The 27643-nt window shown below is 36.8% G+C and overlaps 3 protein-coding genes across 4 annotated transcripts; 1 reads left to right on the forward strand and 2 right to left on the reverse strand.

Moving 5' to 3' along the window:
• Nucleotides 1-5172: 5172 nt before the first annotated feature.
• Nucleotides 5173-11485, forward strand: LOC141634437 (protein NETWORKED 4A-like). 2 transcript variants are annotated; one of them, XM_074446619.1, is made up of 4 exons: nucleotides 5173-5443; nucleotides 7767-7850; nucleotides 9073-9184; nucleotides 9562-11485. In XM_074446619.1, the coding sequence occupies exons 2-4, from the start codon at nucleotides 7836-7838 to the stop codon at nucleotides 11217-11219; spliced, it is 1785 nt and encodes a 594-aa protein (XP_074302720.1). In that variant the 5' UTR covers nucleotides 5173-5443; nucleotides 7767-7835; the 3' UTR covers nucleotides 11220-11485. The 2 variants fall into 2 exon arrangements, with proteins under 2 accessions (XP_074302720.1, XP_074302721.1); XM_074446620.1 differs by lacking the exon at nucleotides 7767-7850 and having other exon boundaries at nucleotides 5216-5443.
• Nucleotides 11486-11903: 418 nt separating this feature from the next.
• On the reverse strand, nucleotides 11904-27130 carry LOC141629592 (protein NUCLEAR FUSION DEFECTIVE 4-like). The gene is made up of 4 exons (XM_074442568.1): nucleotides 26432-27130; nucleotides 22225-22446; nucleotides 20486-21306; nucleotides 11904-12714 (listed from the first exon to the last, which is right to left on the reverse strand). The coding sequence occupies exons 1-4, from the start codon at nucleotides 27128-27130 to the stop codon at nucleotides 12657-12659; spliced, it is 1800 nt and encodes a 599-aa protein (XP_074298669.1). The 3' UTR covers nucleotides 11904-12656.
• LOC141629591 (protein NUCLEAR FUSION DEFECTIVE 4-like) lies at nucleotides 12238-12636 on the reverse strand. The gene has a single exon (XM_074442567.1). The coding sequence runs from the start codon at nucleotides 12634-12636 to the stop codon at nucleotides 12238-12240; it is 399 nt and encodes a 132-aa protein (XP_074298668.1).
• Nucleotides 27131-27643: the final 513 nt, after the last annotated feature.

Consider the following 27643-nt stretch of genomic DNA (forward strand, 5'->3'; position numbering starts at 1 on the left):
AGTTCAACTATGTTGAATCTTTGATGAAAAAAAATTCATGGTTGGTATAGTTGAGAGATGAATTATTAGTGCTTTTACCGTAAAAAAAATTCATTCAATAGTACTTATAACATCAAGTGATTTAGCTATTATATGTACTTTGTTTTTCATTGTCACAAGCACAAATAAAAAACGCCCTCCCTATAAACATGATGCAACTCACCAAAATGAATCATTAATAACGGAGACAGACCTTTATGAGCCTTGTAATTATTTTAACCTACAACAACTACATAAAACTGAATGATGTTATGTAAAACAACAATTATCATAATTATATATAGTGTGTTCAAATAAAATGTTAGATCTCTTAAACATAATTTTACCTTGTTTATATATATTTACAATTAAGAGTATTTGCTCCTTTTAAACTTCTCACAACATCAAATCCAAACTGAATTCCAATTGAATTATTAGTCTTTAAACAACAATCAAAAATATTTGTGATTCTATTGCGTAGAATACACGGGGCAACATCATTTATTAGTTTTATGACACCATTTAAAATCGTTAAGTTACCAAGTTAGTATTTTATGGCAACGCTGAAAAGTTGGTTTACGTTACCATGGTTTGGTAATAGAAAACTATTAAATTTAACAAAAAGTCAAACCATGCTGAAAATAAGAGCAAACAAAATTTCGGGAGTTGATTTAGATGAGCAGTGATTAATCATCAGTTTCTCTCATAAAAAACGCAACAAAAATGTTGTCATTTTGTATTGACTATATCAGTTATATAACATTCACATATATAATTGGATCGTAGAGTTATTATTCTTTTAATCTCATTATCACGCGTCATCGGTTTTTAACAAAAATAGACTTTGACTATTTACAATTATTAAGACTACTTGTCCTTAAAAGCTTCAAACAAAATATATAACATGACACACAATTTGATAAATTTGTGAAAACTTCTTTGTAAATAATATCCTTCCTTTGGCCTTGATACATTTGGTCTCTACCACGATGAGAACCTTAATCCCTTGGATGACGTTGTTCTTGACGCTTCTACGTAAAGGTGGTCATTACTAAAAACCGGTTTCAACACATAAATTCCAACATGATTAAGTGACTATTCCCGACTCTTGTTTATTGCCTTAATGTATATTGTCTCCGCTTAAGAAAGAAAGTAATCTTTGTATCCGAGGAAGTCATTCCTATGCTCGGTTCAGTACCTTTTGCCAACTTTGAAACCCGTAATTATTCTCCTTTCTATTTCGAATTTTCCAAGGCGATTGATAATAAGAGAGTGTCTCTTTAGATAGTCCTCTTACGGAGTTGATATTCCTCAACAACATATTTGACATACCACACTTGGTAGAACATACCATTATGAGTTATGTTAAACAATTCATCATGTATACTTCCTTCCCTTCTTAATAAACATCTTTCCTATTGCTTCTCAAGGGTCAAACTCGTTTATAACTTTGACCATTAATATGTAAAAAATCATGGTCAAACTAATGTATTGACAACTATGCAAAAGCAATACATATGATCATTGCGAGGATGTCATATGGGCGAGGGGACAAGACGAATGTAGGCTTTCTAAATACCCATATTAATTAAAAAAATTACATGCCCTTAGTTGTCACAAATAAAAAATTTAAAAACCATAGATCAACTTGTGTAGATCTGATAAGGTTATTTTCAGTCGTATCACCTTAATCAAAGTAAACCTAAACTACTACTAACAAAATAGCTAGCGGTAAGTCAGAGTCGAATCCACAGGGAGGCGGTGATTATCTAGTTTGTTTATATTTAATTCCGTCTTAAGGTAACCAATTTTGAGGGTTTGATTGTTTGTATGCTAATCGACTAATTGCAAGTAAATAAAAGATGAATAACAATAATATTAAAAGGTCTAGGGATCGGGTTCACTAGGTCGTCGTCAAAGGGTAGAATTTTAATTCATTGATTGAGCAATGTATATTGTTGAAAGTCATATGATCGGTCGATTCAATATTTCTTTTAGATCTAATTTAACATGCGGTCGCTATCATTAAATTATCTCTATTCAATTATCGTGGCCTATACTAGTCTTAACCCGGTCGGTGATAATCCTAGTTTATGCAAGACTAATTAATCAATTCTGATCAGTAATTAACTAATTAGAAGTAGTACGATAATCAAACAACAATTAAGAGCAATTTAACAATCAATTCATAGTAATCCCTTTTCTAACAACCTAGATCCCCTTTCACCCTAGATAAGAGATTTAGCTACGCATAATAGAAAGAAGAACAACAATAACATTAATAAGAAACATGATTGCAAGCATAAAAGATGAACAATGAAATAAATGATTAATAATAGAGGAAAGATTAAGAACAATACCGTAAATAGCTAGATCCGGAAGTAAGAACAATAAATAAACTAAACTAAGTATTTGAGAGAGTTTTCTAAGGTATCTATATTAAACCTATGTAAAATAAAGCATAAAATAACCTAGGGTACGAGTTTTGGTATTTATAGCAATACATAACCGACTTAAGGAAAGTCATGGGAATTATAAAAATGGAAGGTTCCTCGATCGAGCCAAGGGTGACTCGATCGAGGCACCAAAGTTCAAGAACACCCAACTCTCGACATTGCGAAATTTAGTTGATTAGGTTGGTTCCTCGATCGAGTCGAGAGTGACTCGATCGAGCATGAAGTTCCTCGATCGAGCCAAGGTTGACTCGATCGAGGCACCAATTTCTTGCTTCGCGCACTGAACTTCAAACGACCGCCATTTCTTCGTTACTTGTCAGAAACAAGCGATTTTTGCGGCGTTGGAAAGCTAAGAAGATAAGCTTTCACATCCAATTGGAATCACTTGAAAATCTGTTGTAGAACTCGAGATATGGCTCTTCAAAGGAGGCACTTGTAATAAGAAGCTCTTTTCTTCGTGTTTTCTTCTTAACTTCTCTTCCTTCATTCTTATGGATTCTCGTGCCATGCTTCGTGTATCCCTTCATGCTCACTCCGCGATGCCCATTTCATTCCTTTGCTCCTCAAATGCATCATTCCTGCATTAAACATCAAAAGGCGGAAGTATTAACATTCTAACATAAAAGGCATGTAAATGATATAAACTAACACGAAAACCGTATCAAAAGTAATTAAGGGGAGGCATAAATATGTATATAATTATGACTCATCAAGATCTTAAAATAGTTCGTTCCATATAAATGTTATATTCTCGCGTATTCTATAGTTTTCAAATATTTCTGATATTTTATTTACCCATGTCTAGTTAACACCCATGGTTAACATGATTTAAAATTCAGTTTGAGTCTGAAACTTTATTTATATTCACTGCATCCAAGACATAAGAGATATAGTTGGACAATTGTGATAGATTTTCCTTTTGATCAAATTTGTTTTTTCTTATTGCAGAGTTAACAATGTTCTTATATGGAATGTTATTTATTTTGAACCAATAGCTATTTATTTTATTAATCAAGTTTATAAAATTAAAAATGGAACATTAGATTAACTCCTAACAATAGGTTCAAAAGTTAGTAAACATGGGCCAAAAAAAATTATCAAAAAGAAATTAATTTGATATTATAAAGGACAAGAGATCATAAAATTAAAAATCTCATATTTAGGCTTTGTTTCGAAAAAAAATAAGCTCAAATTTATCTGACCAAAATTTCATTTATCTTTTTTTTGTTGTTAGTATTTGGTGGATAAATTATTTACCAAAATAAGCGAAACATGTGAGAAATAAGCTACCTATTTTTTTTAATACTTCAATTTATAATATTAAATATGGAGTACTTATTATTATGTCCTTTTATGCCATATTATCAAAAAAAGCTATCTTTCGGTTAGTTTATAAAGCAGTTTTTATTTAATCGGTTAACTGTTCGGTTCCGAATTTTCAGTTATCTTTTAAGCTCGTTTTCTAGGTTTCCGTTAATTTTTATAATAAAATTTGAGATATAGTATATGAATATTGTGTATTGACATTAATATACCATATAATTAGTTACATAGTGTATTTTGAGTATGTCGTACCCACTATTTCGTAATGGTTAGATTACTTGGATATATGCTTGTGGTATATATGAAATTTCGTAGTAAATGAAATTAAGTGATACTATTAATGCGTGAGTTTAGAACCGATCATCAATTCATCATATGAATAACACTATGAGTTGTTCCATTGTTACACAAAAGCTCCGAGTTGTTTAAACCCCCAAATTCTACTTCAGTTTTTCTCGATTTCATTCCTCCATCTAATGATCTCCACATTCTTATAGAAAATAAGTTAGTTAAACAAAAATAGTAACATATATAGATTAGTGAAATATTTTGTGTATTGATAACTTGAATGTGTATGAAGGCATTTATGTTTATGATTTCTATACACACACTCCAATAATTATTTAGTGATTACATTTTGATGAAATCATAGTTATACTTCGTGTAATTACGTAAGATCACATTACATCATCTTAACACAACACTTTGATAAATAAATTCATCTTTTATCCGCCGGCCAGCTTCTTGAATTTTGATGCGAGAATACAAACTAAAAATGTATGAGACCATAAATGGGGGAAAATAAATGCGATAACTTGCTTATGAATTTCTATTATCTATTTGATAATTTCAATCTACTTATATTCGGGTAATTTTATTAAAATATATTTGATCTACCTTTAAATACTACTTTTATTAGGATAATTTTGTTAGGATAATTTTGTTTATTTTAACTTTTTTCGAAATCTACTCTTGTTAGGATTTCTAAAAAAGTTGGACTCTCTAATATCGCTCGAAAAGTTTCTGCTTTATATATATGTATTGATTATGGAGACCTTAAAATATAGAGAAGTTAGTAAAAACAATAAAATATGGTGGTATAAATTTTATGTTAATAACATAAAATAAATTTTGTATATTGGGCTATTTAGTTAGTGAGCCTATTTTTAAGGAATCCTAAAATCTATCTAAAATGTGGAGTGAGATTTTGGAGGGAAAAAAAATTTGTTATGGTTATTGTTTTATTATTTTATATCGATTTATCATAAATTGGTCATTTTTTTCTTCTAGCGCTATTAATTACGAGTAGAATAAGTTTAATTGGTCTCTATCGTAAAAATGAATAAATATAATGAATGTTGAACTGTTCTCTAATATTGTGTGATTAAAAATGAGAGAAAGTGTCTGGCAACACAACTCCCCTTTCCTCATTTCCTTGTGGTTGCGGCTGAACAAAGCGCTTCGAGTGCAAGGCATTGATCAAAATTGGTTTGATTTTGACTTTGTGCCTTGCCTTGTGCCTTGTACTTGTGTGGGACAAAATTACACAATTCATATCCATCTATCTATCTATCTTCTCGATCAATTTCATCAAATTAACAACTTGATTTGCAGTTACTATTTTGGATTGAGTCAACTGTTTAAAGGTAACACAATTCTACCTCCCTTACTATTATCATTACTGCTATTTTGGTAATTGTTTGATTATGAGCTCAAGTTTTGTTATTATATTCATAAAATGCTATGGTTTTCTCATGGGAGTATAATTTAAGTATTATTAGTAGAGTTACTCGTATATAAATTCTGGTATTTACATGATTGCGACAATAGGATGTGATCGCTTACTGGATTCCTTCTCTTATTATATCAATATTGCTTCTAGTGTATTTGGATGGAGGTTGTTGAATAATTGCTTATTGAAGTCTACCTGGTTGAGCTCGATACATAGTTAAGCCTCCAAGTATTTTTGAGAATTGGAGGGAAGGGAAGGGAAGGGAAGAGAAGGGAAGGGGAGGGATTAGGAGGGAGACAATTTCCTGTGTTTGGTTAGCCAATTTTGGGTTCAAGAGATTTTGATGTGAGGGAAAATACATCCCTCCATTTCCCTTCTCCAAGACAAATAATTTCCCCTCCAACAACGGAAAGATTTGGAGAAAAAACTCTTAACCATTTGCCCATTTATTCCACCTCCCCTTCCCTCCTTCCCCGTTCCCCACCTTTCCCTCCCATTTTGATATCCAAACAATGCGGCTTGAGCCTTGGGATAATCATATGGGAAGGCTTTTCTATTGTTTTCGAATTGTCATTTCCTTTGACCTCCACATGTGGATAAGTAGCTAAGAGCCTTGTATTTTAAGGCCTTGTTTGGATAGGTGGATTTATAGGAAAAGGTAAGGGAGGGAAATGCAGGGATTTGGAGGGGAAGGGAAAATAGATCCTTCCATTTTTCTACAGCAACAACAACAACATTACCCCAGTGCCTCTATGGCTCCCGCAAATTGCAGGGTAAGGGGGGGTCGGATGTACGCAACCTTACCCTTGTGTTAGCAACACAAAGAGGCTGTTTCCGAATGACCCAAGATGAAAATTGCGTCGAGAACTGCATCGAAGGACCGCCACTTTACAAAAGAAAGAAGCGCAACCACTTTAGTGAGCCATTTTGATTTATTCTATTATAATCCATAACCAAAGAGTAATGAGTCTTTGGCCCCATTGAAAATATGGAAATCACATTATTATTTCCTCTCCAACAAAAGAAAGATTTAGATGGAAATCACATCTCTCCTCTTTTCCCGTTCTCTTCCCTCCCTTCCATTCCCTCTTTCTCCCCTTCCCCTCTATTTTTACCCAAACGAGGCTTACGTGTCCCATAGTTTGTTGAAGCTTTGACAATATGATATTTATGTTGAGATGAATATTCGTACGGCGAAAGATTCATTACTCTTTGATTTTGAACTATGATGGAATAAAGCAAAATAATTCACTAAAGTGGTTGCGCCTCTTTCTATTGTGAAGTGAGGCAGTTTTCGTTGAAATGTTCATCATGGGTCATTCGGAAACCACCTCTTTGCGTTGCTAACACAAGGGTAAGGTTGTGTACATTTGACCCCTCCTTACCTCGCAATTTGCGGGAGCCATTGAGGCACTGGGATAATGTTGTTGTGGATATTGGTACCAGTATTGAGATTTGTGGTCTTTGACCTAAGGTCAGCGGCGAGAATACGATATTTGGATACCGGTTACTTTAGTTTGAGCATTGGTGTGAGCATTGTATACTTCTACGAGTTTGATTAATTATGCCGGTGAGAAAATAATATTCTACTAAGACAATTGTATGGAGTGTGTTCGAGGTTGAGATTAGTCGTGGAGCGTTTGTATTAAACTGTATGTTTTATTTTTACATGTGAGTTTCTCCTCCGGGCTACCATGGGGGTAGGTCTTGTCCTTTTATTTTGCTTACAGGATTTTTATTGCTGTTCAAAAGGACTCGAGATTTATTTTCACAATTTGTATGTAACTTCTTTGTAAAAGTTTGGCATTTAAGTTTTGTTTATTAATGAGTGATACCCCCGATTATTTGACGAGTTTTATATAATAATAAATATTTCTTTTAAATTAGCCAAAAATCGGGAATCGCATTTAGGATAATAATTGTAACCTTACCCTATTTCTGTAGTTATTTTACTCATAGTATTAGACAAAAACAAGGGGTTCCTTAGTTAACCAATAAAATGGCAAGGTATAATGTGCAGTTGCTCAAAAATTATGATTCGTATTAGGATATTAAACCATTGGCTGGGTTTAACCACTAGCTTAAGCTTTTGTTTGGGATGGTCTTCTCATAAGGTAGAGGTCCCAAGTTCGAATATGTGGTTGAGATGATCGTCTCACAATTCCTTCATTTTCTTATCTTTCTGTCTATTTTTGTAATCTTCACTTGTAAGGCTGCTCAATTTGTTGTTTGCACAGCTTGTAGGTGAATAATAAATCTTCCCATCATTGGATATCTTTACTCTTTATACATTTGGGTGATAATCTATGGCTTCTTCATCGGTAAGAAAACATCACTCGGTTATTTCATATAGAATTGGTTATGTAATATCTTTGTAAGTTAATACTACCTTCTAGAATTGGCTATGTGCGATATAAATAGGATGGAAGTAGTAACCGTAAGTAAATTTAAGTGGTAGAATTCATGTAGGTGTCATGTACAGTGAGCTCTGATCATAAGTTACTTTCCATGGTGTAACTCTTGTAGATGTCTACAATTGTTTTGGAAATTCTTTGTTCCTTTCATTCATGAAAATATTTTAGGACTTGGCCATATCTTGGCTAAAGCAATGCTCCACAAAGGGTTTTTCCGCTCGACCTATCCTACATAGTAAACCTCTGTAGATAAATGTGTACAATGATAGCTGCTGGAAACATACGGTTTCCTAGGCCAACTAGAAGAAACGGTATCCTAAACCGTATAGGACTTAGAATATTAGTTTTTATTTTCGAATAAGATTAGGAAAATTAGCTTATCCTAGACAAGTTAGGAAAACTTGTTATTTCCTAATCCTAGTTGTTATGGGATTTCTAAATTCTAGTTGTATTTTTAATTATTAGTTAAATAAGTTTCCTAATTAGATTAGGAAAGAGTTAGATAGCTTAATTAGCAACCTAAGGTATTAAAGTTGTAGTCAGATTCCTGACATCGAGTAGGACTATAAATAAGGCTGATTTGTGACCTTATTTTCCAGATTATTCAGATGATGAGTTTTTAATAAAAGTTTACATATTGTGAGCTGTCAAATTAATCTAGCGAGGTTAGTTTTTAGTTTTTAGTTTTTAGTTTTTATTTCTTCCTTGAGAGGTTGAAGTTTAGTAGGTTGAGCTATAATCTTGCGAGGTTAGAACGAGATCCACTATCCTATCCGGTTACCTTGTTCCAATTCACGCATATCATTCGATCCAATTCTTAAACAGCCTGTTATTCGTTAGTTTTCAAGATTTTCAATCCATTTTAAATATTATTCCGCTGCCAGTTTTACAAACCCTAATTCGTTCGTTCAAAACCTACGAATTCTACATCAGTATAATTTACACAAATTTTAGTATGGGACGGTTTGATGAAGATTACTGTATTGCTCTGTATACTTCTGTGTTTATTTCAATTTTCAAACTCGATGCCAGCCGTGCATTTCTTTCTGTGTACTCATTATTTGCCTCTACGCTGTGAAATAATATCTTGCAACTCAAGCATTAACCTTGATCTATTTAATAACCTTAGGTTCACACAAAGAAGTCCCTCAAAGGACTGGGGTCAAGGAAATCAAATTCCTGGTGGTGGGACAGTCATATTGGTCCAAGAAATATCAAGTGGCTCTCTGAAAATCTAGATGGTGAGCAATACTACAAAATTTGTAACTTGTACGGATGATGTGCATGATGCACTCTGAAGTATCTGGACATCTAAAAATTCTGGAGAATAAGAATGATACATCGCTTTTCTGCAGATATTAACGATGAATTGCAAAGCATTTATAGTAATTATACAAATATATATATACGAGTATATACTAGCCTACATCAGTTGTTATTTCTTCACCAATAAAAAAACATTGGTAGTTATTTTGATGAAAGATGAAACAATAAATCTCTTCATGTGAATCATTGCATTGATCCTTCAAATCTTCAATGGTTGGCATTTGATAGATGTCGGTTACAAATCCTTTACAGGATGACACATCGTTTTTTTTTTCTTTTTTTTTTTTTGCAGATATGGATCAAAATTACAAACGTATGCTAACATTAATTGATGGGGATGGGGATTCTTTTGCTAAAAAGGCTGAAATGTATTACCAGAGACGGCCGGAGTTACTCTCTCACGTGGAGGAGTTCTATCAGACATATAAATTATTGGCTGAGCGGTATGAGCATTTGACTGGAGACATGAGGAAACACCTACTGCCCGAACTACACTCTCAGGGGTCTTCTGGGTTTGACTTAGGCTCTGAAACAGCAGCTGTTGCGTGGACTCCTCAAGATCCAAAGATGGGTTGCCGTGGAATTGGTCACCGAGCCGCTGGCTTTGACTTCTTCCTTGGCTATGGGAGAAGTGGACCAGATCGATCGGCAAGAGGAGATGAAACATCTTCAATATCAGATTCTGAGACCGAATCTGATATATCCTCGTTACACGGCTATCCTGGAATGACAGTAAATGCAGGTGAAGAAGGGACGCAGACAAGGTTAACAGAACCTGAAATTGAGTCTTGTGGCAAGGAAAAGTTTCAGAATCAAGGACAACAGTATAATAAAATTGGGTCCTTTAGGAGAAGCAGTAGTGAGAATTTTGATGATGTGCATTCTAGGATTGCTGGTTATGAGGAAGAACTAAAGATGGCAAAGGAAAAAATCTTTGAATTAGAGGAAGAGATCGCTAATCTGAAAACAGAGGTCCAAAAATGCAAATCACTAGAACACATGGGGAATCTGCCCCTTGAGTTCCCTGCGTTGCGAAATAGCTCCTCTCTTAACGCTGAAAATGAAGATGCACTTGATGAAAGCAGTAATACATTGGATCTAGATGTTTCTGGACCAGAAGATAAAATTCAGGCACTAGTTAAGGAGTTGAGAAACAGGAGGGGCAGATTCCAAGTTGTCGAAAAAGAGTTGATGAAGTTAAGAAAGGAGAACGGAGAATCCACTGAAAGTATTCGTAAAATGCAGGATTTGCTTAAAATGGCTCAAAAGGATTCTGCCAGTTGGAAACGGATGCTTGAGACAGAAAAACGACTGGCATCCAAGTTGCAAGAAAGGATTGCAAGGTACAAAACGAGTCTCAGTGACCGGGAAAAGGAGGTAAGGGAGCTGAAAGAAGAGTTATCTGATGCCAACCGCAAGTATCAGCTCCATGCTGAAATTTCAAGATTGTCTGATGAAAAAATTGGCTTAGAGGAGAGACTACGGGAGTGGGAAGTGCATTGCCGTTCTCTGGAAACTCAGCATGGGATGTTGGAAACAAAGTTGAATGATGAAATTGAACAGCTGAAGGCAGATATTGCTGATAAGACAGCTAGGTTGGAAAGTTTGGAAAGTGATTTTGATGGGTACAAGCTAAAATATGCCAGCTTGCTGACTGAGAAAGAAGAAGTTGAGTCCAAAGTAAGGGAAAAAGAAGGTCAAATTATCCAAATGCAACACACGATTGCTGAAAATGAGGTGTTCAGAAAAAAAGCAGAAGAAGTGAGTATGAGGGTAGAGGAGCTGAGAGAAGAGGTTGAGGGGCAGAAAGATTTGATCATGGAAGCGGCTGAAGGAAAAAGGGAGGCGATCAGACAGTTGTGTTACTCTCTTGAGCATTATAGGAATGGTTATCAACAACTTCGACAAGCTTTCACAGGACAGAAACAGCTACATGTTTGCGCATCATAACTACGAGTATTATTTGTTTTCCTGAATGTCTGTTCGATGCTTGCATATAATTTTGAGACTCCCCCTTAATTTGTTGCCTGTACATTTGAATGTATCATTAGGAAGCCTAGTTTGTGTGCTTTTATTGTTTCTTTCTTTGGAATGGAAGAAATAAGGCAGCTCCTAACACGAATGTGATTATTTTGTGGACATCGAACTGATGTACTTGATGGTATGTACTGGCATACAATTGATTGATTAATTTTGATTCTCGGACCATTTGTGCATACTAGAGATCTTATGCTGAGTTTCTTGAAGAGGGTAGTATTCTTGATTTCATTTTAATCTATTTTGTCCTCCTCACAGAAGGAAACCAGCCTTGATGGCTCTAGCCTTGATTTGAATTTTTAAGTCCATGTCCTTTGCGACGCGTTCTCTTTCGGTTTATCCCAAATTGCTCATTTGTAAATCCAGTAAGAATATAGCAAATCACCCTCACAAGTTTGATATTATAAACAATTACGCGTTTTAACTTATAAACTAGTTTGTTACTCGCGAATTTTATGGGGTTTTTTAACACACATTGTCAAAGCGACAACGAGGTGGCTACCAGTTTTGAGAAACTTGATAAAGGGGCAATGGCAAAAACAAGTTATGTGTGTGGAGTACTCCGTAGTATATAAAGTGAATTATTCAATTCTTGAACGTTGAAACCACCCGTATATACATTGTAGACTTGTAGTCAAGATTGTCAAACTAACAACCACGTTTAAAACCATCAAAGATACGTTTCCATGGTTAGCCAGTATATCCATTAAGACTTACATGTCCTTGTTCGTCACTGTTGCTAATCAAAAATTAAAAATGAGTATGTATATCCATATCCATTAAGACTTATATGTCCTTGTTCATCACATACATCAATTGATTCAAGTTTACAAGATTACAACAAGCACAAGTTCCAAAATTGCATCTCCAGACGTGTCATTTTTCTCAGCTACGCTCAATATTTCAAAAATGAGACGAATGACACGAACAATCATGTTCCATTCACTACCAATTTCGATCGTTTGCTGGCCGAGATCTTTCTGTAAAGGTCCCTGGTCCTGATACCCATCAAAACATCGAGGGCACACCCGAAAAGACAAGCACCGGCCATGACAAGGAAGCAAAGCCGATAACAATGTGGACCATAACACTCATTCCCGCCACTGGGCGTGACGGTAGCCTGTGCATCATATAACAAGCCAGCAAGAAGGCCCGAGAAAAGGAACGATCCCAGAGGCAGGTTCAGGATGAGAATGTTGTATATCAGCCCGTAATATTTGAGCCCGAATAGTTCGGAGGCAGTAGGAACTGTGATTGCTAGGCGAACGCCATAGCATAGGCCAACTATGACGGAACCGATATAAAGGCTACCAGGTAGTGCCATTGCCATTATGACGTAACCTATAGCGATCAAGATTTGAGAGGCTGCATCAGTGCATTGAAGAAAGGCCTAGGGATAGCAGCTCTCCTGCAGAGTTATAAACAGTCACACAATGACTCTGTAGTGAACATGAATGTGTAAAGACACAACATACTCAGTAACGAAGAAAATAACAGCTCCTCTGACTAACTTTATTGCAAGTTTAAGTAATGATTTTCAGCGGGGCTGAACGCCCCTGGTAGTCCTCCCCCGCTTCACCACTGATCTCAAATATATAGTTTAAAGAAAAGAACATGAAGATGATTCAAAATAGATGATATTTTTCAGTCAAAGGCAAAAATTAGTTGGATCACTTTTTCAAGTAACGTGAAAGTAGTTTCACACCGCTTGAATCAAGCTCAACATTACCAAAGAGGTCTAAACCTAGTGGTTAAGACAGAGGTATCTCGACAATAGGCCACGAGTTCGAATCCTCTCCCTCGTATATTATATTGGCCTTGCGCCTCATTTGACATTTAGGCTAGGCTTGTCTGAATGGAGCGAAATATAAGGAGAGGGAGAGATTCTTCGAACATAGAAGGATTTTAAAGGAAATCCGGTAGAACAATAAAAAATGCAACTTAAAACATAAATCAAGCTCAACATTACCAAAGAGGTCTAAACCTAGTGGTTAAGACAGAGGTATCTCGACAATAGGCCACGAGTTCGAATCCTCTCCCTCGTATATTATATTGGCCTTGCGCCTCATTTGACATTTAGGCTAGGCTTGTCTGAATGGAGCGAAATATAAGGAGAGGGAGAGATTCTTCGAACATAGAAGGATTTTAAAGGAAATCCGGTAGAACAATAAAAAATGCAACTTAAAACATAAACCATTCAGAGCCTAAATAAGAAGTTTTCAACTCAATCATTGAAATAGTTGATACATTTTCCATTTTGTGGGCAACTTTCACCTAAATGTTTCTAGTGACACCTATATTACATTCCCTCCGTGACAGATAATTTTCAGTTGGAAATTGAAGTGCGAATAAATAATGGATTGGTTGACTGTTTAAGAAAATTTGTCAATGACAATTCATATTACATGAATCTCATTTTCCAATCTCAAAAGACTATCAATAATCTACCACGTCTTCAAAGCAGACCAAATCTACGAATTTATTGTCAATAAGAATAACATAAGGCATCCAGGATGTTTCCCTCACGTTTCTTTTATATACTATCTCTCCTTTAGACTTTCCAGCAATTCAACGCAATGGAAGAACGGTCACTAAAAATTTGACAAGCCCACAGAATGAAGTTTCTCAACAACCGCATGTTGCTTGCAGGATTAACAAAACGTGATGGGCATTTAGCCTAAAATCACGCATGTGATATAAGGAAATCAGGAATTTAATCGAGAAAACCTTAAAATACGAAAGGAAACCCTAAATCGAGAAGGGAATTGAATTGAGTATTTTATTGATAGATTGTTGAATGATTACAGAGAGATTGGATTGAAAGAAGGAGAATGTTTTAACAGAAATGAACTAACTACTACAGCTTAACAATCAGCTATATTTATATACAAGAGAGTTAGTTGTTTTCCCGCCAATAGTAACTAACTGCCAGCTAATTATGAGCTAATTATGAGCTGTAACAAACTCGCAACAACCTTGTAACAGAAAGTAACAGCCTGTACTCTGTTTTCCTCCTGGCAATACTTTTTCTCATAACAATCCATTCCCCTTAATAAGCTTGACCTCAAGCTAAATCCAAATTGAAGTTAGGAAATCTTCTTTTCATATCATCATATGGTTCCCAGGTCGCATCTGCTTCAGTTGAGTTGGCCCATTTGACCAAGACATATACAACTCCAGTGTTACCCTTCTTAACCAATCTCCTACCCAAAATTTCTGCACGTTCAGTCCTGATTTGCTGCAGCTCATCCATTTCCATTTCAGGCAGAGAACTAACTGTGGAATTGGGGCCTTCATGTCTTCTGAGTAGGGAAATGTGGAATACTGGGTGTATCTTAGCTTGGGGAGGTAATTCTAACTTGTAAGCTACCAATCCAACCTTGGCTATCACAGGGAAAGGTCCATAATACCTTGGAGACAGTTTGGCACAAGTTCTATGCACCACAGATTGCTGCCTGTAAGGCTGCAGCTTAACATATGCCAAATCACCAACCTGCAATTCTCTTTCAACTCTTCTCTTATCTGCTTGTTTTTTCATCCTATCTTGAGCCCTCCTGAGATGAAATTTAAGCATCTTCAAAGAGTCTTCTCTGGCCCCCAAACTTCTGTCAATTGCCTCCACTCTACTGTCTCCCATTACATAAGGAACATGAACAGCTAGCTGGAGACTGACCATAGACTATTTCATAAGGAGTCTTTTGTGTAGCTGAGTGATAAGAAGAGTTGTACCACCACTCAGCCAGGGGAATCCAGTTAGCCCACTCCTTTGGATGTTCACCAATCATACACCTTATGTTGTGTTACTCCGACACGGCCGCCAGGTGGCGTGTCGGACACGACACGGCGGCCGACACGACACGTGACACGTGTCCGACACAGCCATGCCGGACACGACACTGGACACGACACTAACACTCTGTGAAGGCTTCGACAACTTACATGGAACTATTCTCAATGAATGAGTTTGTTTCCGATGAACAATGTTGGCAAGTTGATACACTTCTTCATCTATGGCAGAGGACGGCGCTGGTGTTACAAATATTAGGGTTTGGTTTTGATTGATTTTGTTGGGTTTCAAAATTTAATGAATTTGGGGCTTTGGGCTTCTACTTTATTTATTCCTCTTAAATAAATTCTTTTTTTATTCAATAGTGGGGGTACTGGGGTGTTAGGCTGATGTTTCATATTTACTTCTTTTTTTTTATTCATCTGCTTAACCAATCTTCTTTTTTATATTTATTTCTTTTTTAATAGGGTTATTTTTTTTTTATTTGACTGTTTTTATTTTATTTTTCTTTATAAAAAATTTGCAGGGCTTTTTTGACATGTCGTGTCGTGTCCATTATGTCGGTCAAGACACACCGTTGACCTGTCAGCGTGTCCAAAAATTTTAAAAATTTCGTGTCAGACACGCCGACACGTGTCGCCGTGTCTGAGTAACACAGCCTGTTAACCACCTCTGTTTGTCCATTAGTCTGAGGGTGGTATGCAGATGACATTCTCAACTCCACTTGCTGTAAGCGAAATAATTCCTGCCAGAAATTACTCAAGAATACCTTGTCTCTGTCACTGACAATAGATTTAGGCATTCCATGAAGTCTGAAAACTTGATCTAGGAACAATTGAGCTACTGAGGTAGAAGCAAATGGATGACTTAATAGCAAGAAGTGAGCATACTTGCTTAACCTATCCACCACCACCAAGATGGTATCCTTTCCATGAGACTTTGGAAGACCTTCTATGAAGTCCATGAAAATGTCCACCCACACGGCTCCGGGGATAGGAAGAGGTTGTAGCAACCCAGCGCTGGGTGTTGTAACATGGGCTTGCACCTCTGACACACCCCACACTGCCTAATATAATTTCTAACATCTCTAGATAAATGCTTCCAATAAAAAAGACTTTTAATTCTCTTAACAGTAGCTTGAACCCCAGAGTGGCCTCCTGTAGGGGAGTCATGCATAAGAGTAATTATTTTTTTCCTGAGAGCTTCATCACTGCCAACTACAAGGCCTTCTTTCCTCCTCAACTCCTCATTCACCCACTTATACCTCCTGTGTGTTTTTCCCTCCTTTAATTGTTGTATGACGTCCTGCAAGTGTGCATCTTGTACATTAGATATCAATATTGCCATTAGTTGCTGACCAGTCACCCTTGATAAAGCATCAGCAGCTCCATTCTCCACTCCCTTTCTGTATTTAATTTCATAATCTAATCCAAGCAACTTTGGTAAACATTTACTCTGAAAAGTTGTAGTGACCTTTTGTTCCATGAGGTATTTCAAACTGAAATGATCAGTTTTGATCACAAAGTGTCCACTTTTCCACAGCAAAAATTACAGCAAGCAGTTCCTTCTCATAAGTTGAAAGTGCCAATGACCTGCTTGAAAATGCCTTGCTAATGTAGGCAATTGGATGCCCTTCTTGAGACAGCAGAGCTCCCATGCCAGCATCACAAGCATCAGTCTCCACAGTGAATTCCTTTGAGAAATCAGGAAGGACTAAAACAGGAGCATTAACCATTGCCTGTTTAAGGGTTTCAAATGCCTTTGCAGCCTCTAAATTCCAGACAAAAGCATTCTTCTTGAGTAGATTTGTTAAGGGTTTACTTAAGATGCCATACAATCTAATGAACTTCCTGTAATATCCAGTGAGTCCCAAAAATCCCCTTAATTCTTTAATAGAAGTAGGTTCTGGCCAGTTCACCATTGCTTCTACTTTTGCTTTATCAGTTGTGACACCCTCCTGAGATATCACATGTCCGAAGTATTCAATCTCAGATGCTCCAAATGTGCATTTGGATCTTTTAGCAAACAGTGTGTGTTTCCTCAAAACCTAAAACGCTGTCCTCTGATGTTCCAAATGTGCCTTCAAACTTTTGCTATATATGAGAATGTCATCAAAAAACACCAATATAAACTTCCTCAAATAGTTTTTGAAAATGGTGTTCATCAATTGTTGAAAAGTCGATGGAGCATTTGTGAGACCAAATGGCATGACCATGAATTCATAGTGCCCCTCATGAGTCCTGAAGGCAGTTTTTTCCACATCATCAGGGTGCATCCTGATTTGCCAATACCCTGACCTTAAATCAATTTTGGAGAATATCATAGATCCTTGCAATTTATCCAACAATTCTTCAATTATAGGGAATGGGAAATTTATCTTTAACAGTATTCTTATTTAGTTCCCTGTAATCTATGCATAATCTCCAAGTTCCATCTTTTTTCTTAACCAAAACCACAGGAGATGAGTAAGGACTCTGGCTAGATCTCACCACCCCACTGCTCAACATTTCCTGTACAATCTGTTCGATGGCATCTTTCTGTATGACTGGATACCTGTATGGTCTTACATTGACAGGAGAGACCCCTTCTTTAATATGTATTCTATGGTCATGTGCTCTATGAGGGGGTAGTGTGGTTGGCTCCTCAAATATATCTCCAAATTCCAACATTAAGTCCTTAATTTCAGGTTGTAAATCCATATCCATGCCTCCTGCACACATCTCATTCAGGGAGTATGCTCTAATAGCAAAACATTGAGCAACTTCATTTTCTCCCGTCAGTTTACACAAGGTGCTCTCCAGTTGCTTACCACGCAACCACTTTAAGGTAGCATTAGCTTTAGAACCTCGCAACACATGTTTTTTACCTTGGAATTTAAACTCCATTCTGAGTTGGTTGAAATCCCATAAAACAGGCCCTAAGGATGTCAACCATTGTATACCCAAAACCATCTCACACCCTCCTAAAGGTACCAACATCACATCTGTATAGAACTTGGCTCCTTGCTGTTGAATGGGGACACATTGACTTACTCAAAATTGTTTCACCATTAGCTACAGAAACAACTAATGGGCAAGTGTTCTTAAGCTTACATCCTAGTTTTGCAGCAGTATTGACATCTAAAAAATTGTGGGTGCTGCCTGAGTCAATTAAAATGTGTATAGGATTTCCCCTCACCTTGCCAGTTACCCTCATTGTTCTCATTGTCTGGTAAGTTGTATTTCCAGTAATAGCATTCAAGGAAATGAGAGGGGGTAAGTCTTCCTTCACTGTTACATGTTCTCCCTCCCCTTCTCTGTCCATTCCTTCACCTATAACTTCTCCCTCATCAACCACAACCACCATCTCCATACTGTGCAGTTGAGCCTTGCATTTATGTAAAGGTGACCATTTCTCATTACAGGTGAAACATAGATGTTTTGCCTTTTTTCTGCTATCTCCTTTTCACTTAATCTAGCAGTGACAAGTTTCTGGTTTCCAGTGGGTCTGTGGTTCTGTGAGTGTGTTTGAGATGGGTATGGTCTGTTGTGCTGAGGAACAGAAAAAGGTTTATCCAAAATGGGTCTACTCTTCCTAGCAAAAGAGGATACAGTAGCTTCTTGGAGCTTAGCTAAAGCAAATGCATCCATTAAAGATTGGGGTTTATGCATTCTAATAGTGTTTTGTATGTCATTTTCAGGCCCTTCAGGAAACAACTCAGATAAATCAGTCCTATTTAACGGTCCATCAAATTGGTCCTGATAATGTTCCACAGTACTAGTCTGTCTGAGGTTCATGATCTCAGCTATGGGGTCATCAAAAGAATGTGTTCCAAACCTAGCAATTATAGCCCTCTTATATTCATCCCAACCAGGCCAATTTCCAAATTCTCTAGTTTTCATTAAAGATTGATGCCATAGCAATGCTTTTCCCTCCAAATGAATTGACACCATTTTAACCTTAATATTCTCAGAGGTGGAATCAACTTCAAAGAACTGATCACATTTATAAATCCATCCTTAAACATTATCACCACTGAACTTTGGGAATTCTACTCTAGAAAAACGACTAAAATTCGAGCTAGCATTGAGGAAATTACCAGAATTAGGGTTTGTGGTATTACCAGAAATTAAAGACCCAGATTGCCCAGAATTTCCATGATTTTTCTCCAAATTCACAACCCTAGAACTCATTGCAACCAATTGCCCCAAAACTTGCTCAATTCTTGAATTCATGCGATCCATTTTGTCAGTTAACCCTTGCTGTTGTAATTGGATTGCTGCGTTCAATTCTGCTTTATCTTGAGTATGAATTCTCACGAATTCCCCCAAATTTGCCTCGATATTGATCATGGATTCACCCAGATTCTTCACCTTGTCCTCCATTGATTGGGTGACTTCTTCAAGCACATTATCAGAGTTTTTTGAATTACGCGGCGCCATTTTTAATCAAGAGAATCCAGGAAGGATCTCTGATACCACTTGATATAAGGAAATCAGGAATTTAATCGAGAAAACCTTAAAATACGATAGGAAACCCTAAATCGAGAAGGGAATCGAATTGAGTATTTTATTGATAGATTGTTGAATGATTACAGAGAGATTGGATTGAAAGAAGGAGAATGTTTTAACAGAAATGAACTAACTACTACAGCTTAACAATCAGCTATATTTATATACAAGAGAGTTAGTTGTTTTCCTGCCAATAGTAACTAACTGCCAGATAATTATGAGCTGTAACAAACTCGCAACAACCTTGTAACAGAAAGTAACAGCCTGTACTCTGTTTTCCTCCTGGCAATACTTTTTCTCATAACAGCATGCTAGTGGCTGGCTGGCTAAAAATCTTGCAATAGTTACAAACTCACACAGATCCCACTATGACATATTTTAAGCATATAATCATTATACACTTATACTAAGCAAAGATTTTCAAGGTAGTTTATTATGCGGATCGATGGTGGAATCATATTACCTCCATCGATCATATTCAGTCATATTTGAGTTTTTTTGTCAACTAGTATGAACTTAAAGTTAAAAAGCTACTCCCTTCATCCAAATAATTTGTTGAGCTTGATTAAAATACTCCTCGCAACAAATATAAAAGGTAACCAAATGACTGAGACGGAAATAGTATATTCTATTACTCTCTATGAGAAAGAGTCGATCAAAGTTGATATTGTTTGACCATCAATATCAAATCTGATCTTTACAATATAAGGGATGAAAAAGTATTGTTTGCAAAAGAGTCCAATGGCCATGTTGTAGAAGACGAGTTTTGAGCTCTAGCCAGTAGCCCCATATATGACTTCCAATGACCAATGTCAAATCAAGGTTATGGTTAAGCGCTCAACAAAATATAAACTTCTCAAATGAGAAAAGCAAAAAATATAGAAGTGGAAAAGTGTACTTACTTGATGCAATACTCAGAAACCGTTCCCGAAATGATTCTGCCAAAAAATCCCATAATGCTGAGAAGAGAAACAAAAATGGAGACATCTGAATAGCCGAGAGCAGCCCCCATCTGTCCCATGTTGTTCATGATAGTCAAACCAGTCCCAACACCACACAAAAATGACACAAACAAAACCCAGAAATCTAGTGTCTTGAATGCCTCGACTATAGTATGTTCATCTCCAAGAAGAGGCTGTGATTTCCTGAGATCCCCATTCACTAAACCATCCTCGGCTACTACCTTGGCCACTTGTTGAGCTAGTAAAGGCTCAATGATTGGATCCTCAACATTGTCTATTTGTTTTGAGTCTAGCCAGGATTTTAACCCGATGTAAGTCGGTATAAGCAAAGGGGTAGCCAACAAAGCCAAGAGAATGACTGAAAATGCAATGTCAAACACATGTCCTTTTGAACCAATAAAATCATAGGCTAACAGATAAATAGCCACGATGACAGCAATAATGTTGAACCAGCTGAAGTACTTAGACTCTTGAGAGATTTCCGAGGGAGTGGAGGATGGGGGGACTTCCCGGAAGAAGAGCATGGCGATTAGGCAGACAGCAAAAGGGATAAGAGAGAGCATCATGAGAAACTCGGCAGGGCGATTAGAGAAAAGAGCATTGCAGAGATCAGTGAAAATAGCAGTGCTTAAACCCACATAACCCTTGAGAATCCCAGAAACAGGTCCCCTGTTTTTCCTGAAATTTCTTATGCATGTTACTAAGATGGCTGTGTTCATCCATGTGGTGCTATTCCCTCCCATGCACATGAATATACACATCTGTAGACATGATATCAAATTACCAACATCAGTACGTGTTGGATGAATCAAAAACTTGGAAACCAACCTAGAAAGTTTCAGCAAATGAAATTGCAATCGTATTTTTTTTTTTTTTTCCAGAACTTTTAAACAATTGCTTTGGGAGATGTTAGGTACGTATCTGAAATCACGACAAATCCGTAAAAGCTAGTAATAATGTGCAATCTACGTAAAGCTAATTTGAGCCCATCAGGTGGCGGTAGAAACACGGGTGTCTAATAATCTGCCTAATTAGGTAATAAAACATGGATGTGATAGGCTTGCTGTTGTCAAGAAGGGTGCAACACTATACAGTATTTATTAGCTACTCAGACACGCGGACACGGCTATTTGGGGTGAATTTTCCTGTTTTGTGGTCTAAATTGAAGTGCCGAAGTGTCATGTCAGACACGCGACACGGCAGCTAAGTGAAGTTTATTAGTACTCCATCCTTCATAGCCATAGTCCCAAGATCGGTTTTATACTCTCAGCATGCCCCTAACATGAATGCCCTTTGGGCTTGACGGGTGAATGCAACTGCAGGCCTCGCCTCGCCTCATACCTGGTGCAAATGATACCCAGTCATGAAACCATCTCAACCAAAAAAAACTTCAGCTGATGTTGGAGTCGGAATATATTGTATACTGTAACATAGGCTGACTAGGAAGGAGGAGTAGTTATCATTTGTTAGCTACGAAATTGAAAATCATTAGACGTCGTGGGTAAGAAGGTAGGATTGTTAGGTGAAGATAGCAACCCAAATACTCCGTATCATCTTAGACCGACCTACCCACCCGAAAACCTACCCAAGATAGAGTTGGATAATAGAGTAATAGACGACGATGCGTATGCGTGCAAGAAAAAGAAAAAAGAAAAAAAGAAAAAAGGAAGAAAACAAACCAGCCAATAAGGGAAAGGTTGGACGGTCTTGCTAACAACAAGCCATTGAGCACCATAACCAAGAAGACCTTGAATAGAACCAATAAGAAGAAGCAACCAAGTTGGGAATGAATCTGAAGCAAGACCAGCAAGTATACCAAAAGCCTTACCAACATCTTTGGCCAACAAATTGGTAAAAAAAAAAGTGAAGGGTAGTTGCCAAATTGGTAAAAAAAGTTTTGACTTGTGATAAATTGGTAAAAAAAAATTCAAGGGTATGTGAAAAATAGGCCAAAAAAACACTATTACTTTATTTAATTGGGTTATTTGACAGTAATAATCCAAACTATAGGTGATATTCTCAAAATAATCCGAACTACATTTAATCTCAGAATAAACCCTACGTTGAGTAGTCTATTCTCAAAATAGACTAAGTGACCGGTTACCTTTTAAATGGGTTACTTTCAATAATTTTTTTTTTCCTTAATAATAATAAACTTCCGTATAACCCAACAGGAATCGGTCCACCACCTTCACCCTCACCAGTCACCACCCATCACCTTCACCCTTATCACCCGACGCCCACCACCCACCACCCACCACTCACCACTCACCACCCACCCAGACACTCCAACTCGCCATAAATTTTGGTCTCCGTCCCAAAAACGTTCTCCCGCTAACATAATTTTGTCTCATCACTCTCATGTAGTCGGAATCGACTCCACGCTAAAAAAACACCATTGATTTTCCAAAAATTTTGCCTGGATCCGACAACTTCTAACCACCACAACTTTCCCATCACCTTCGAAGCCACCTCACACCCTGCCACTTAACAAATTAAACTACAATAGCAAACTAACAACAACCAATTTGGTAGCTGCATTACAAATCAAAAGCAACATCTAGTGTACACTGCAATAACCAATAGAAAAATGGAAAAAAAAGTGAGAAGAAAAGGGTTGAATTGCATCCAATAACCAATAGGAATCGTCCCACGAAGCTCGATTACATGGAGAGTTGCAAGAGATAAGACAACAATGTCATCAGGCCACCATAAAGCCCTTTGATAGGCTATCACACACCTATGCAAAGATAATATTTATACCCTAGACAACAAATGAATGTAGTACTTAGGGGTCGAACCCAAAGGAGACGGGAGTTATTATTTAGTTGTTATGGATTGAATTTTACCTTGGTAGATTAACGGTTGATTGATTAGTTTGTTTTGATGTGATGATAAAACAATAATAAAGAGAATGTCTAGGGAGGTCGGGTCACACATGCTAATTATGTAAATGCTCATGTTAAGTTAGGAAGTCGATTTTACGATAAATGTTTAGGCTTAAAGACACCCACCTTACGATATTAGTGTCAACCATAGACCGGGTCCTAGAGAAACTCTCGTCCATGACTAGGTCGTCCTACTACACATGCTTAGTCTAATTCGGTTCCATTCCTCTCGACTTTTAGAACGAATGAACAAACTTAATCAATGAATAAGGCCTTTAAACATAGATTAAACATTATGGTGCAAACATGTGATAGAAACAATTATACAATATTAACTTATCCTTATTTTCACATTTACATATTACTTAATCATGCATGGTTTCCCTTACTCCTTAGACAAATATAACTACTCAAACATGTTGAAAGTATAAACTAAACTAATACTACATGAAATGATAAATAACATAATGAAAATAGAATAAGAATTACCTTGAATGGAAATGGAAATGGAAATAGAAGAACAATGAAACTAGAACAAACTTGAAATGTAACTTGGAATTAAACTTGAAATGTAATTGTAATGTAATTGCTAAAAGGAAATGTAAACAAACTAAACTAAACTAAGCTAACCTAAACTAACTACTAAGATTTAGAGAGAATTTAGATGGAAAAAATATGTGTAAGAGATGTCCAAGAAGTGTCGACCAAAGCTTCTATTTATAGGAGTGAAGGGAGTAACGGAAATAAGCTACAGGGGGCTAACCCCGATCGGGGCCACCCAACCCCGATCGGGGTCGTGGTATTTCTCAAATTTCTCTTAATTCCGTCTTAACTTTGCACTTAATGTTGATGCGGAATCCGATGCTTATGTCTTAATGCGTCCGTCTAAGGTATCTTAAGCATCCTTTGGCATCCAATGCAAACTCTTATCATGGGCTTTCATTTGGATTTCATTTCTTTACATATCCACCAACTAAGATTGGTTTCCTCTTGCTCGGGTTTTCCAATTTCTTCCCAAAATGCCCCTATGCTTCCCGAAACTCCTTTGCATGATCAAGACTTGCTCTCATTAGCCTCGTGAACTCTTGTACTTGCTACTTTGATGGGAAAAAGCTACTAAAAGCTTAATTTCCTACAAAATACAATGGAAAACAAGCAAGCACAAGTAGAACACGGAATTAGCTCGCAAACACTAACATTAGTGCAAATGACATGTAAAATAGAGGTAAAATAGGGGGTTAAAATGTATATAAAATAGACCTATCAAACTCCCCCAAGCTAAACTCTTGCTTGTCCTCAAGCAAGATCATCCCAACATTGCAAATCCCAAGTAGCTAACAAGCAATTGATTCAAATCCCGAAACAACATGGGCATAAGGATATGCAAAATCATGGATGCGATTTACATGGCGGCGTAGCGTAGAAGACTTCAAGTAAACTTTTCGGCTCTTGCATGATCTTTTGACTTTAGGACTCTCACGATCCACTCATAACTCAATTTTGTGTAAAGGACATTTTTTTTTTGTGAATAATCACTCAAGCTATCCTCGAATCATGAGAATGTGCCTGCAATCTAATATGGTAAACAATCAAATCATAAGCAAAGCCATCAAATGCAAGCAAATAATGAAGCCAAAGGGTTAGAAGAAGGCTTTATTGTGATATGGGACATAAGGGGGACAAATGATTATGAATATGTGGAGCTAATGTTAAGCTAGCAACAAAACCATGTGAAAATGTTCATTCCAACCCAAAATAGCCCAATTAGAAGACAAATGACACCTTACATTACAAACCTTAAGAATTTCTCCAAAATATATAATTAACCATATGAGAAATCTTAACTTCTTCTTCTTCTTCTACCACTTATTATTAACATCAACTTCATCAAACAAATCTTTTCTTTTCTTTTCTTCTTCATTTTTTCTCATTTTTTCTTTTTTTCATTTATTTCTTTTTTTCATCATTTTTTTCTTGCTCCAATTCTACCTTCACAATTACGGAAAAACAACAATTCGGCAACCAATTCACAAGGACATAATCTTTAGAGAACATCCCAATTTTGAGCATCCCATCACCAAAAGAACTTAGCTACTAGCTTAACAAGGGCAGGCTATTTATATTGTAGCTAGGGAAACAAGAACATGTGAAGAGGGCTAGAAAATGGGCAAATTTATCAATGTGAATTTGGCTTCAAAAATGTATAGCAAAATGAAAGTAATGCTTAAAAGAGATGAAAAGAAGACCATATTTGTGCGTTTTGATGTAGCACACACCATAAGGAGACCTACCACTCACCTAAGTGAGACCAAATAAAGATGAAATGGCCTTTAAGAAGGTTCTACCTTACCAATTTTGTAGCTTGCCAAAAGTCAAGATCAAGCCTACTTGGTTTAATTTCCGTCTCCCACCTACTATGTCAAGACATCCCCATGCATGCTATATCCCGTCAAAAGTAGCGAATCAAGAGCTATCAAGCAAAAAATGGGACAAACAAGAGGGCATAAGTAGGACAAGCAAAGAATTAGAAGCAAAAACAACACAATTTTTTTCAAAAATTCTCAATAAATCTACACTAACTAAATGAAAACCAAAACAATTTTTCAATTTATTTGAAAGCAATAAAATAACTAGACACACTAAATCCCTCCCCCAAGCTAGAACACCACATTGTCCTCAATGTGAAAACGGGGTTGACCACAAAAAAAAGACAAGTAAAGCCAACAAGGGGAGATGGAAATGACACATGCGGAAAATAAAGAAAATAAATGCATACTAAATTTTAGAAGCCTCCCCCAAGCTAGCTTGAGAAGGGGCTTGGGAAGAAAGGACTTTTGTTTCTTAAAAAGCTCGTCAAAGCCCTTAGAAGTCGATCGTATATCTGCGCATGAGCTATATGAAAACATATGCAAGCAATTGACAAGATATATGCATAATAGATCAAAGTTAGAGATTTGTAAATCTCATCAATGCTCATATGTAAGACTTCAAACAATACCACCCAATCACTCCTCTCATCAGCAAGAGATGGAGCATCATGTTTAAGACCATAAAATAAATCGTTAGTGTACAAAATATCATTCTTAATGGTCTCAAATGGGTGATAAGAAGAATCTAGGAGGTAGGACTCATCAATAATGGGAGGCGTATCCCATTCATTTTCTAAATTAATATCACTAAGTCCTTTATCTACCTCGGTTGGATCAACATTATCTTCTAGAAATGAATCGTCAAGGGAGTCAAAAGACTTGGGAGAAACCTCATTAGAATTACAAAGAATCTCGACAAATTCATTTATAGAAGGTGACTCATCTACTATGGGGTTAATGTCATCAACATGAGTCTCTACATTTTCTATTTGAATGACACTAGGGGGGATTTTAAAAGATAAAATCGGACCATCATCATCATCCAATAGCTCAAAATCGTTAATAGCAAAAGACTCACAATGGGGAGGTAGAAAACCAAAATGAGAGAAGATAGGCTCACGTCGTCTCGGTTTCCCTTGAGAATTTCTTCCCAAACGAGCCTGTAATACTTTAAGCTCTTCTTCAATGCGCCAATAATGGAATTGGCGTGCTAATTCCCGACATTCGAAAGCCATGAAATCTAAGAAATTCCAAAGTTCCGGCCCAATCATGTAGTAGAGACTCCCATTACTCAATTTTAGAGCCAATCCACGGGTCTCGGAATCCATGCCGCCAAGCACGAAATGACCCAAGTAATCCCCATCAAGGACATGTCCAAAGGAGATGAGACTATCGCAAAAGTAGTAGAATCGGTCAAGATAGTCAGGAAAAGGCTCATCTTGGAGTTGTGGGATGAATTCGTAACTCATTATGTAAGGCCAATAGCTTTATCACCTACAAAAATAGGCACTAAAACTACAAAAAAACCGTGAGATGATCACAAGGAACAAGTGTTCCTCGAGACAAAATAAAATAAGATAAAATTCAACAACTAATTAGCAAACAAAACCGTCTCCCCGGCAACGGCGCCAAAATTTGATAGGCTATCGCACACCTATGCAAAGATAATATTTATACCCTAGACAACAAATGAATGTAGTACTTAGGGGTCGAACCCAAAGGAGACGGGAGTTATTATTTAGTTGTTATGGATTGAATTTTACCTTGGTAGATTAACGGTTGATTGATTAGTTTGTTTTGATGTGATGATAAAACAATAATAAAGAGAATGTCTAGGGAGG

This window comes from Silene latifolia, chromosome Y (genome assembly GCF_048544455.1).
Source record: "Silene latifolia isolate original U9 population chromosome Y, ASM4854445v1, whole genome shotgun sequence".
Taxonomy (NCBI): Eukaryota; Viridiplantae; Streptophyta; class Magnoliopsida; order Caryophyllales; family Caryophyllaceae; genus Silene; species Silene latifolia.